This window comes from Mesocricetus auratus, unplaced genomic scaffold, assembly GCF_017639785.1.
Source record: "Mesocricetus auratus isolate SY011 unplaced genomic scaffold, BCM_Maur_2.0 Super-Scaffold_100007, whole genome shotgun sequence".
In the NCBI taxonomy this organism is placed as follows: Eukaryota; Metazoa; Chordata; class Mammalia; order Rodentia; family Cricetidae; genus Mesocricetus; species Mesocricetus auratus.
Genome location: NW_024429191.1, coordinates 97,538,000 through 97,550,320, shown reverse-complemented (window position 1 = coordinate 97,550,320; position 12,321 = coordinate 97,538,000). Strand labels below are relative to the sequence as shown.

At 56.8% G+C, this 12,321-nt stretch overlaps 2 protein-coding genes across 2 annotated transcripts; one reads left to right on the top strand and one right to left on the bottom strand.

Moving 5' to 3' along the window:
* Window positions 1-220: 220 nt before the first annotated feature.
* On the bottom strand, window positions 221-8,422 carry Lrrc45 (leucine rich repeat containing 45). The gene is made up of 18 exons (XM_005069794.4): window positions 8,279-8,422; window positions 7,802-8,057; window positions 7,119-7,180; window positions 6,509-6,579; window positions 6,106-6,284; window positions 5,760-5,888; window positions 4,121-4,233; window positions 3,828-3,886; window positions 3,450-3,527; window positions 3,130-3,265; window positions 2,970-3,047; window positions 2,737-2,848; window positions 2,551-2,621; window positions 2,132-2,224; window positions 1,747-1,839; window positions 1,222-1,395; window positions 982-1,129; window positions 221-717 (listed from the first exon to the last, which is right to left on the bottom strand). The coding sequence occupies exons 2-18, from the start codon at window positions 8,019-8,021 to the stop codon at window positions 521-523; spliced, it is 2,013 nt and encodes a 670-aa protein (XP_005069851.1). The 5' UTR covers window positions 8,022-8,057; window positions 8,279-8,422; the 3' UTR covers window positions 221-520.
* Window positions 8,423-8,501: 79 nt separating this feature from the next.
* Cenpx (centromere protein X) lies at window positions 8,502-11,187 on the top strand. Its single transcript, XM_005070174.4, has 5 exons — window positions 8,502-8,649; window positions 10,220-10,271; window positions 10,349-10,402; window positions 10,601-10,689; window positions 10,777-11,187. Exons 1-5 carry the CDS (start codon window positions 8,623-8,625, stop codon window positions 10,789-10,791), a joined length of 237 nt encoding a protein of 78 aa, XP_005070231.1. The 5' UTR covers window positions 8,502-8,622; the 3' UTR covers window positions 10,792-11,187.
* Window positions 11,188-12,321: the final 1,134 nt, after the last annotated feature.

Below are 12,321 nucleotides of genomic sequence, written 5' to 3'. Positions count from 1 at the left end.
CAGGAACGAGGATGTGGTGCCACGCAGCTCGGGTTGGTGATGCCACCGAAATGGATGCGCCGGGCGGACGAGCCCAATGCTTCCCAGGGACTCCAGCCCACCCTGCAGCTGAGGAAACCCTCGTGTGCCTGGTAGCAATCGGGACAACCCAGTACCACCCCGGAGGTTCATTCACGCGGCTGGGGCAGCGGGTGCGGCAGAAAGGAACTGGACAAGAATGTATCACCAAGTATAAAAAGTCCTGTATTTCCACCCTGCCATTGGGGCATCTGTTCCCTCCTACAGCAGTTGTTCTAGGATTGGGTCTTCTGAGCGCATTTCTGCGCACTTCGTCTCGACTATACCGTGGTGACCTCCGGGTGAGCTACCTTGGATGGGCAGGGGTGCCGGTGAGCACCAACGTTGGCAGAACCCCACCCTGACACTGCAGCTGACGCTTCTGAACCCCAAGCCTTCCTTTGAGAATGATATATATGGCATTTCTGCACTCGCAGGGAGCTCCCGGCCTCCCTTCCCCCCTTCATTTAGGGGGACTCAAGGCTCTCAGAGGAGACCCCTGAACGTAAGCCAGGACAGCATTTTGCAGGAAGCTTGCCCTCTGGGCCTCTTCATCCCGGATGCGTGAGATCTCTGCCTCTTTGAGCCTTAGCTTTTCTCGGAGAGACGCGTTCTCACTCTCTCTGTCCAGCAGCGCCTCCCGGTGTTCACTCCCGATCACTGCAAGGGAGAGGCTCAATAAGGAGGGAATAGGTGCCTTTCCGTGTGTCCCAAGGCCTTCCCATCCCAGCACTTGGGAGACAGAGAGGCAGGTGGATCTCTTGAGTTTGAAGGCCAGCATGGTCCAAAGAGCGAGTTCCAGAACAGCCAGGGTTATACAGAGAAACCCTGCCTAGGGGTGTGGGAAGGATGGGACGCATCTCTAGGGGAGAACCTCGCCCCCGCCCCCGCCCAGCTCCGCTGTCCAGGTGATATGGTGGTAACCTTTCAGCTGCCGCTCCAAGGCTGCCACCTTCTCCCTCAGCAGCTCCTGGGCCACCAGGTCGGCCTGCATACGGCCCATCTGTTCCTGCAGCTCAACCCTCACCCTGGTCACCTCAGCCACTTTTTCTTGGTCCTTGTTGCTCAGCTCCTGGGATGGGGGGGTTGGGGAAGGGTGAGACCCACAGCCTGGAAATGAACCCCTAGAGCCTGTGCTCCCCGATGCCCGCCGCGCCACCTAACCTGCTGCAGTTCTTCCAGACGCCTCTGCTGGCCCTCTATTTGCAGGTTCAGCTGGCTGGCCCGGGCCTGGGACTCAGCCACCACCTGCTTCTGCTGCAGGCAAGTACCCTGAGCCTCATCCCTTGCCTGTGCCAACAGCCGAATCTTCTCCTCCAGATGAGCAAGGCGGTGTTGCTGTGGGCGGGGGGGGGGGGGATGGGCTGCTGCACAGTCTGAGCTCAAAACCGGAGGGACGAGACAGTCTGCAAGTGGGCTAACCTCCACCCCTCTGCAAGGGCCTGGCTTCATGGTGTCACACGAGTTATCTCTCTCACTGGGCTCTCCTCCTGCATCTCAAGCCAACTCTATCATCTCTAGCCTTCCCCGTGCCCAAGCAGTACAGGAAGCAACCACAGCCCTGCTGGCTCCTGAGATCTCTGAGCTCCAGTCCTGAGGCCCACGGCCCTGGTCCTCTCCCACTCCTTCAACCAGACTCCCTTGCAAGGTGCAACAATTGAGCCCTACATACTTGTGGCCAAAGCTCACCTCCTCCAGGCGGGCCTGGTTCCTGGCTTTGATGAGCTCCTCCTCAGCTTGGCCGCGCTCACTGTGCAGTGCCGCCTTCACGCGGCCCAGCTCCTGCGTGGCAGATGGCTACCACCAGCCCATCTTGCGAACGCACCGCCCCCTTGACCCAGGGCCCCTTCCACGCCGCTGAGCAGCCAGGCTGGGAAAACTTTTCCATAAATATCCTTGGAACCACACAGGGATTTTTTTTTTTTACTGCCAAGGAGGCCTAAATGTCATTTCTAGTCTCTAACCTTTCAGGGATGGGTGGGGTCCCCGTAGTGAGACCTAACGAGGCTGAAACTCGGGGGTCCTGAGGCCATAAATGTCACCTGCAGTCTACCCAGGGCCCGTGTAGTCTCACCTCTTCCAAGGACAGCCGCAGAGCCTCTAGTCTCTGCACCCTCTCCTGCATGGCCCTCTCACTCTCCTCTAGGTGACGGGTCATGTGATCCACCTGTCCAAAAGGAAGGGGTGGGGGTGGGGGTGGGGTCAGGGCCAGCAAACACGGGCTCCCCTAGCCCTTGCCCCCATGGAATCCCTACCCTGGAAAGCAGGTTATCAACTGGCAAAGGCCTGACTTGAGTGTCCTGGTGGGCGCCAAAGACAGAGGCTCCGATCAGGAGAACACACAGCAAGGAAGTCCATTAGCTGCCTGAACCATGGATACTGTTGCCTGCGACTCTGGCACTATCAACTCAAGGGCGCGCACTAGGCATAGCGAACCACACAGGGCTGGTCTGCAGGCCCCAAGTGGGGACAGGGGTATCCATAAGACAGCACCTCCTTGGAGTGCAGCTTTTCCAAGTCTTCCATATTCTGTTTGGCTCTCCTCTTCTCCACATCCAAGCGCTCTGGAGGCCCAGTGGGGAAGAACGCGGTGAGGCTTCTCTGGGGAGAAGGGGGGGGGGGCGTTGCTTTGTCCCTGGAGCTCCGTGTGCCCTTAGTGCCAAGCCCGTCCATGCCTACCCTCAGCCTGAATAGCACGGATCTTCAACTCGGCGGACGTGTTAGTCAGCTCCTGCCTGGTCAGAAACAGCTGCTCCTGCTGAGACTTTACCTTCCGCTCCAACTCCTCCACCTGGGATGCAGTCAACACCAGAGGAGGCTTCACCCAGCCCTGCTATACTACTACCCTGGGCTCTTTGGGTGGCTGACTCTAGCCCCGTGGCCACACCCCTTCGAACCCACACCCCTCATACCTGGCTTCTAAGCAGCAGGTTCTTCTCATTGGAGGCGGACAGATCCCTGAGGAGCTTAGATTCCCGATCTGCAGCTTCCTGAGTGAGAAGGGCAACGTGACAGACGCTTCTGGTCGGGCTGCTGCCATGCAGGTAATAGTCCACACAGCCCAGCTCCTACCTGCTGCTCCAGCTTGCGCTCCTTCTCCTGCCTCTGTGACAGGCTCTGCCGTTCCTGTTCCGCTGTGGTCAGCAGTTCCCCCAGGTCCTGGGCCTTCTGCTCTGACAGAGCCAGAGCAGCCTCTGTCATCTGCAGCCTACAAAGAGGAAGGCCGGCCCTAGTTCAGCTCCATCAAGAATGTCACCTGCTTGGCAAACATCTGTCCTCACTCCGCCCAAGCCTCTCCTCAAACCCCAGGAAGCGCTTGTCCCCTCCTCTGCCTCGTGGGCACCGGCTGCTAAGTCTCTAAGGTGTTTGAAGGCTCCTCTCATCTGCCTTACTTGGCTTTGAGGGCATTGATGATGGACTGTCTCTCGTTGAGGGCTTCCTGGAGCTGCCCAACTCGTGCTGCTGATGCCCTAAGGACAGAGAGGTGGTTCTGGGAAATCCAAACCCTGGAGGCCGCTGCCTTCTCCCCAGCCTTGGCAGCAGCCGCTGGTCTCTGCACATTTGTGTCTGTAACGTCCTCAATCCGCCAGGCACATAGCTAAAAGCGCTGCACATCTGCCACTAACTGCCAGCCCACCTGCTCGGAAGCAATGGCCTTGTTGTAACAGACAGGGCTCAGGTTGGATGATAACTCAAATCAGAAGCCAGGCACTGAGGAGCAGGCACCCCAGTTATGGTCCTACTTCCTGCAACCCCCAGGGCTCACTCACCTGCCGTTTCTGGCCATCTCTTCCCGTTGCTTATCAATGGTCTCCATCAAATCCAGAAACTGGAGATAAAGTCAGTCAAAGCACCCTTAGAAGCGGACAGTACCGACTCCCATCAACAGAGTCAGGCTGCAGAGGCCTGGAGGCTAGGACTCCCTGTTTGCTCTCAGAGGAAACTGGGGACAGGAGGCCACCTAAGCCCTGGGTTGCCTTGGCTCAGAGGCCTGGAGGGAAGGAGGATAGGGAGGGCAAGGAAGAAGGCAGCTAAGCTGGGCTACCGAGGGCACTATGTTCACCTGCTTGGACTTCTCTTCCTGGAGGTGGTGAACCTCCTTGCTAAGGATGTTGGTGCGGGCTTGGTTCTCCCGAAACGCAGTGAGCCGGTCCTGGTTGTGGTCCATGGCTTGTTCTGTCAGAAAAGGCCATGTGATCCACTGGGCTTGACGTTACGGGCAATGGCTAACCCAGCCCTGTGCTGCCTGTGTCGGAAGTTGGTCATCTGGGAGCCCACCCTACGGAAGGCAGCATCTCCACAACAAATCAGGCATCCCCATCCAGTGCACCTGGGCAAACCATTTCAGTGGAGGACAGGACTGGGTGACGCAGGAACCTTGACACAGGAGGTCTTTTGTACATACGGAGAAGCTGCTCTACTACCCTCAAAGTTGGCACTTCCTGGGACATCTGGCTTCCCCAACAAAGGTCAAGGGGTATATGACTTTAAGAGATGGGTGCTATCTTCTCGAAAGACTAACAGTATTATAAGCCAGATGTGGCACTGCATGCCAATGATCCCTGAACTGAGGCACCTGAGGCAGGTGGGTTATGAGGTCAAAGCCAGGGGTTGGTTGGAGAAATGGCTCAGCGGTTAAAAGCACTGACTGCTCTTCCAGAGGGCCCAGGTTCAATTCCAAGCACCCACATGGCAGCTCACAGCTGTCTGTAACTCCAGTTCCAGGGGATCTGACTCCCTCACACAGACATACATGCAAGCAAAGCATCAATGCACATAAGATACAAATAAATGAGGTCAAAGCCAGCCCTGGGCTACATAGCAAGACCGTCTTTCACACACACAAGAAGATCAAACAAAACAATTATAAGGATTACACCCACACAGATACAGGGCTGGGAACAAAAAGACACTGGAGATGACCAAAGAGTCAGGTACAGCCAGCAGCAGGTGACGACTCCTCCGCAGCAGGGAGTAAGGCAAAGTCTGGGATCCAGGACTCCAGTCCTGAAAGCTCAGATCTTGGTGGGTGATACCAGGTGACAAACTACTGAGCCGGAGGCCAAGTTATCATTTATAAGGACTCAGGGTTCATAGGCAGATGGAAGTGGGTTCTGACATCAGTCAGCGCCAGCCTGGCACCCCCCACGCAGGCACACACACACGCACATCCATCTACACACAGCACAGACACAAACTCGGGTAGCTGGGGGAAGATACCAAGAAGCCTCCCTCGGGGGCTGGAGAGATGGCTCAGAGGTTAAGAGCACTGACTGCTCTTCCAGAGGTCCTGAGTTCAATTCCCAGCAACCACATGGTGGCTCACAACCATCTATAATGATCTCTGGTGCCCTCTTCTGGCACTGTATACATAATAATAAAAAAAAAGAAGAAGAAGAAGCCTCCCTGGCTGTGGCTCAGGCCACCAATGGCCGTCAGAGCAAAGGCTTTAAGCCGCAAGGCTTTAGCTTCTAGCCTGTGAAACCAGCACCCTGACTACATGGGTGCTAAGATGTGTGAACATACGAGAGATGCCTGGTACAAGCACCAGTTGCTTTCACCCCTTGACCTAGGCTAGCCAGCTACTCATTTCCTGGGCCTCCACCTCTTGAGCCCCGAGCCTCACCCTTCTGTGGTGGATGGGCTTTTGTTAAAGGGCTTACCCCAACTTGTAAGAAGCTAGCAGCCCTGAGCGCTCATACCCACAGCTCTCAGGATGTCCCCAGGGATGTTGTTCCCAGCCAGGTCCAACCTCTGCAGGGTTCTGTTGCTGGGGAGACAGTTCACCAGGGCCCGGCCCCCCAGGAGGCCAATGTTATTCCAGCGCAGGTCTGGAAGGAAACCTACTGTCACTCAGTTGGATGGGAGGGAGGTACTGGCCCAGCCCAGGATACCTCCCCTCGTACTTTACTGCCTGTGGCCGCCAATACAGCCAGGAGCCCAAGTCAACCTCTCCAGCAGCGAGGGAGAGGGTGCAATTTAATACAGCCCAACGTACCCGGGTCACATGGGGTGGGGGTGGTTATGGCAGAATTCAGGAGGCCTCACCCAGGTGCTGGAGGGTGGTGTTGCCCTTCAGGGCCAGGGCCAGTTCCTCGGCTCCCTTATGACTTATTTGGTTGTTTCTGAGGTCCAGCTGCCGCAGGGTGCTATTGGCTGCTAGGCCCCCACAGAAGGAGGCAAAGGCGTCTTCCCACATGCCCACGTTGTTCCACTCTAGGGTAAGACTACAGGGAGGATGGACACAGGTTCCTGGCTCAACAGAATGTCTGACCCTCGGGGTCCAGAGCGAGTAGAAGGCCAGAGTTAACCAGCGGGTTTAAAGCAAGAACATGGGTACAGCGGGGGACAGTGAGCTGGTTGCAGGATTGTTACCCTCTGGGGCCAACCCCAAGCCGCATACATGGAGAGGCAGGCGTGAGGTACAGGTGAGGCCTGGGTGTAGTCCTACCTCTGAATGGATTTGCTCTGGCGAAGGAGCTTTCCCAGAGCCTCGGCTCCTGTAGCTCGGAGGTTGTTGCCCTAGAAAAAGGAACACCCTGGCCAGTCAGTCACTCTGGTTACCCTGGTTCCGGATACCACGTCTGTGTCCTCACAGACCCAGGCAGCGCAAAAGGCTATGAGGCAGCTCCCGGCAAAGGCGTGGCTGCCAGCATTATGGCACTCGGTCCCTTTGGAGTTTATGTGAACACTGTTGAGATCAGGGCATGTGGGGCATGCTGAGGACATCACTCTGCCTTTAAAACACTCCCAACACCCACGGGGATCCTCAGAGAGCAGTCCTAAAGACCTTCGGCATTGGGAACTCTTTTTTTTTTTGGTTTTTCGAGACAGGGTTTCTCTGTGTTGTTTTGGAAGCTGTCCTGGAACTCGATTTGTAGACCAGGCTGGCCTTGAACTCACAGAGATCCGCCTGCCTCTGCCTCCCGAGCGCTGGGACTAAAGGCGTGTGCCACCACCGCCCGGCTGGCATTGGGAACTCTTACAGATGGTCTCTAGCAACTGTCAAGACCCCAGGGGTCCCTGTCACTTTCCACTGCCCAGGGTGCCGGCCTGCTCACCTTTAGATCCAGATGTTGCACAGTGGTGTTGGCACACAGCCCTTGGAACAGCAGTGTGGACCCTGTGTAAAGGCAGTTGGAGGAGAGGGCTGCTACCCAGAAACAGAAGAGGGGGCACATCTGTCCTAGTGGTACCACTGTTTTGGGTTCGCAGTAGGAATGAGTTTCCCCCATTTGTTGTAAGGTTAGAGCTAGCCAGACCTGCCGAGCGTTGGTGGCGCACGCCTTTAATCCCAGCACTAGGGAGGCAGAGGCAGGTGGATCTCTGTGAGTTCGAGGCCAGCCTGGTCTACAAAAGCTAGTTCCAGGACAGCCTCCAAAGCCACAGAGAAACCCTATCTCGAAAAACCAGAAAACAACAAGAGCTTGCCAGGCCTGACCTTTCTGGAGCCAGCATAGGGGACTGTGAAGGCTGGAGACATTAATGTTTCTCTATTTCAGTGACACTGACCTCTACTCCCAGGTTTTGGAAAAAGAAAGCTAAAGTGCACAAACAGAGGAGAAAACAAAGGAACTGGGGAGAAAAAAAGGGGGGAGGGGGATAGGGAACGCATTGACTTTCCTGCTTACGGGTCCCCGGGGCAAACACAATCAGGACACCCGCCCTTAGGCCAGCCTGGAGGCAAAGGGCTTGAACCCTCACTCGGAAGCTTCAGGTGTTGTTCCGAGGCCACCGGCCTCACCTTCCTCACTCAGCATGCAGTCGCTGAGGACAAGCTCCTTCAACAGCTTCTCATCATGCAGCAGCTTGCCAAGGGCCCTGCAGGTGTCCACCGTCAGGCTCTGAGTTGCCAGGTCCAGTCGGCCCCGCGGAAGCTGGTGTAGCTGCTGCAGGACAGCCTCCTGGGGTTCGGCCCCACTTTCCTTGCACAGGCGGCTGTAGGAGCGCCGCAACTCCTCCATGTCCCCGAATGCTGGCAGGGCCTTGCAAGCATGCCCCTAGAAACAGGCTGCACGTAAGCTTGCTAGACCGATGGCTGAGAGCCCCTTTCCCTAGAGAGTGTACACGGGGGCGTTGAGCTGAACTGGCCCTATAAAAGGGAGGCCTAGGAATGTGGAATAGAAAGGAGGTCGAAACCGCTCGAAGAGGGGTTTCAGAGATAGGGAGAGCCGGAGCGCAGAGCACTGGCCTAGGAGAGAGGTAGGCGCGTTGCACGTACCCTGGTCTGGCCCTGCGGCCCCTAGCCCGCCCTCGCGACGTGGCCTCGGGTCGCTGGTGCTGTGCTCTGAACGCGGTCCCTCGCGCCTCAGTATCCAGGAAGAGCGTGGAGCTGCGGTAAGAAAGATAGGAACTACAACTCCCATGAGGCATTGCGGAAGAGGGGCTATCGGTAGACCAATGAGAGCGAAGTGCGGGCCGACTCATTGGTTGGGAACTCAAGGAGAGAGGGGAACGCTTAAGTGATTGGCTGCTGAGCTTAGAGGCGGGACTTCACGGACGCGCTCCCCGTTCATAGGTTGGGACGTGGGAGAGTTCCGGAGAGCGCGCGTTGAAACTGTGGCCATGGAGGAAACCAGCGGCTTCCGGAAGGTGAGGTCCTCGGGAGTGGTGCGAGGTTAGCTCTGGGCACTGTGGGTTCCCCGCGTGACACTTGTGCAGGCTGGAAGTCGGCCTTGTCGCTGTGTCCCGTGTCTTTGGTGGCGGTCCGGCAGCCGTATGGACCTGGGCAGGGCAGCCCGCGCGCTCTGCACGGAGCGGGTCTGCAGATGATTGATCCAGGCTGGTGACAAGGGGGGCCTTTCCAAGCCCGGCCGGTGCGGTGCGTGGGGCACACCGACGCGAGCCTCCACTGTTGGGGCCGGCGTCGTTTCTCAGTGACAAAAGCCGGTTTGCCAGGACTGGCTCGTTTTCTGGGGGAAACCGAAGCGGAGGTTTTCCGTGCCTTGAGTGATGCGGTCAGGGGGTCGGCTCTTTTTATCAGGACGGTGCGCACCCTGTGCAGAGGCCGGGCTGGCCACCACGCTCCGTTCAGTACTTGAATAGTTTTGGGGGCTGTGGTCAGAATCATTGGATACGGTGAGCGGGCTGCCGTGGGAGAGTGACAGGAAGGGAGGGACCTGTGTCCCGCCCTGACTGTGGCCTTCTGGACGCGGAACTGGAGTGTGCCACCGGCTTTTCCCTAGTCCTACCTCCAGCACCCACATCCACTCGTTCGCTGAGCGGCCCGTGGGGCTGTAGTCCAGTCCTATGCTGAAGCTGTTGCTACCGCTGTGGTAGCATGCAGGAGAAAAATGCCAGCAGGGGGCACTGTTCTCACGTAATTGTCCCCCCTGACAAGTTCACCTGTGCCTCAGACTCATGTCCATTGCCCCCATCTGTGCCCCTCTGCAGCGAAAGGGTATCGTGGCCTCTGTGTGACTGATGCTCGGGAATCCACCCATTTCTAGGGTTCTGGGTGCCCATTGCTGCCAACCTTTTGCCCTTTTCCAGCCATTTCCCACTCTGTCCTGTGCTAGGTAACCCTGAGTGGTCTGATGGCTTCACAAACTGCACAGATTCTCAGGAACACTTTGTGTGTCCCCTCTGGATTCTCACACTTATCCCCATCTCGAACATTGCCACCAACCTTTTGGGGTCTCAAACCATCCCTGAAGCTTGGCCAATCCCCTGCCGCCACCATCACCACCACTCAGTATTGCATCAATTACAGCTAGATCTCTCCAGAACTATTTCACTTACAGCTAGAAATGACTTCCAACTTCTTGCCAAAGAAACCTCAGGGGCTCTTGGGTATCTATCCAGCCACCCGCCCCTCCAGCCATAGCCCATCTCTAATATGTTGTGTGTGTCTGTGCAGCAGTGATCCAAGCTAGGCAGTGCTGACAGATAGGTTGCCAAAGCTGCCAGGGCATCCATCCCCCCGGTCTGCCGGAGTGTTCTCTCTGCAGAGGAGTGTTGTCCCTCTGCTCCCAGGGATGGGAGTGACGTTACTGGACTTTCCTCCATCCCTTGCCCCTATAGGCAAGTCTCTCAAGCCCTTCTCGACAGCCCCTGTGACATCCTCCCCTCAACCTGGGAAGAGGCCCTAGGATGGCACTGTTTCTAGTTGGAAGCTGGGAGCCCTGTTGGGAATGGCACTGACTCCCTGCCCTTCCTCCAGGAGCTCGTGAGCAGACTACTGCATCTTCACTTCAGGGATTGCAAGACTAAAGGTCTGGGGCACGTGAGTGATGTGGGTAAGAATGTGGGGCACAGGGAGGCTGCCCCATGACCCGCTCTTTCCCTCCAGTCAGTGGGGACGCACTGCAGCTCATGGCAGAGTTCCTGAGGATCTTCGTAGTAGGTGAGCCAGTGGCCCCGCAAGTGCCGGGAAAAATGGAGATTTCCTTGTCTTACTTTTCAGTAGACAAACTAATAGGTTTTTCTCAGTTACTGTCAACCCTAAGCCCTGTCCCTGAAAACCTAGCCCTCTTCTGAGGGCTGACAAGGGCAGGGCTGAATCCGCCCAGCTTCTCCAGGCTCACTTCAGAGTGTTTCACAGAAGCTGCTGCCCGCGGGGTCTGCCAGGCCCAGGCAGAGGACCTCGATGTTGTGAATGTGGATCAGCTGGAGAAGGTGCTGCCTCAGCTGGTATGTGGGTCTGGGTGTGGCTGTGGGGGGGCAGCCCAACACTCAGTGGCACCTGTGTGGCCACTTTGAGCACACCTCTCTTCACAGCTGCTGGACTTCTAGAGGTTGCACCGTGGCCTGAAAAGCCCAGGATGAATTCACACAAGCACTGACACCTAGTTCCCAAGTTCTCTGGCTTCCAAAGGATGCGAAGATACCAGCAGCTGTTACCCTTCCTAGTTATTGCCTCTGGGGGTTGTTCTGAGACAGGTGCAGGGACATGTGGACCAGCCTGCCTCCAGCCACAGCCCCCCACCCCCAGCCCGCCCTCCAGCTACAGCCCCGCCCCCAGGCTTTCATTATAAACAAACCAGCTGCTGGCAATGCTGCCTCCCTGCCACCCTACATCAAAGCTGCTGGGTAGCTTTCTAGCCACCTGACCCCCCACCCCCAGGACGCCTCCCTGAGCTGTAAATTTGTTCTTACAAAGCAACATCTAAATCAACACCATCTCTCTGAGGCTTGGCCTTCTTGTTGCCATTAATCACCCCCCCAAGTCTAGTTGCATCAAAGCCTGAGCCCCCTGCTCCCTTCCCAGCTCGGTGGGACGAACGCATAACTCTGAGAGTGCAGGATGACAAGCAGCACGTGTGCACATGTGCAGTCAAGCCAGGGCCTTCACATATGTGGTTGGCTCACTGGAAAATGTTACTCCTACCACAGGCCACAGCAACTGCCACTAGCAGGCAGTGGGGTCCAAGACTGTTTCTGCGAACCAGTAACGGTTCACTGGTGGAGGCAGAACCAGGATACACAAGGTGAGAAGACCTGGAGACCTGCCTGGGCCTGTCCTGTGGCCGTGCAGAACTGCAGGAAGGCTCTCCTTTGGCCCTGCCCTGTCCAATTGCAGTCTGGGCATAGATAAGGGACAGGCTGTGCCCTCCGAGAGGTCGAGTTGAGAGGCCGACCCGGAAGCCCCCATCCAAGCCCTCTGATGATCAGGCCCTGGCAGGCCAGGTCTCAGGAGACATTGAGGGTACCTTGCTAACCCCACACATTGTGCCCTCGTAGGTCTTAGGGAGGCACTTAAAAAGCTCCTGACTGTCAGTCCATCTGGAGACAACGTGGAGCTCCCAACAGTTACCCAGCATCAAGGCCCAGAACTGAGAACTCTGTCAGTGGTAGAAACCGTAACGATAGTGCTAGATGTGGGGATGGGAGATCAAGGAGGAAAGACATAACATGAGGGGACAATAACTACTCTCAGAGAGCCCAGAGTAGACCTGAGGGCAACCTCTGAAGAAGACTGGATTTAGCTGGATGGATAGAGCTGCTCTAAATGTCTATAACACCCTGCACGCCGCGCACGCGCACACACACACACACACACACACACACACACACACACACGAGGTTTCTGACTTCCAAGCCCTGGGGAGCAGGTGGCAGATGGGAGACATTTGGGAAGGGGCTGGCTGGTGGGACACAGAGCTCCAACCAGCTTAAGTGCTGGAACGGGACCCGCAGTCCCACTGAAGGTGTATAGAAAGGTCTACCAGAATACCCCAGGCCAGGCAAGCCAAGATAGCTTTGTGGCCAGGTGCCTGCTTCCCCCTCTCTGGCTTTATGCCAGAAGCTTGGAATGGCCCTGGG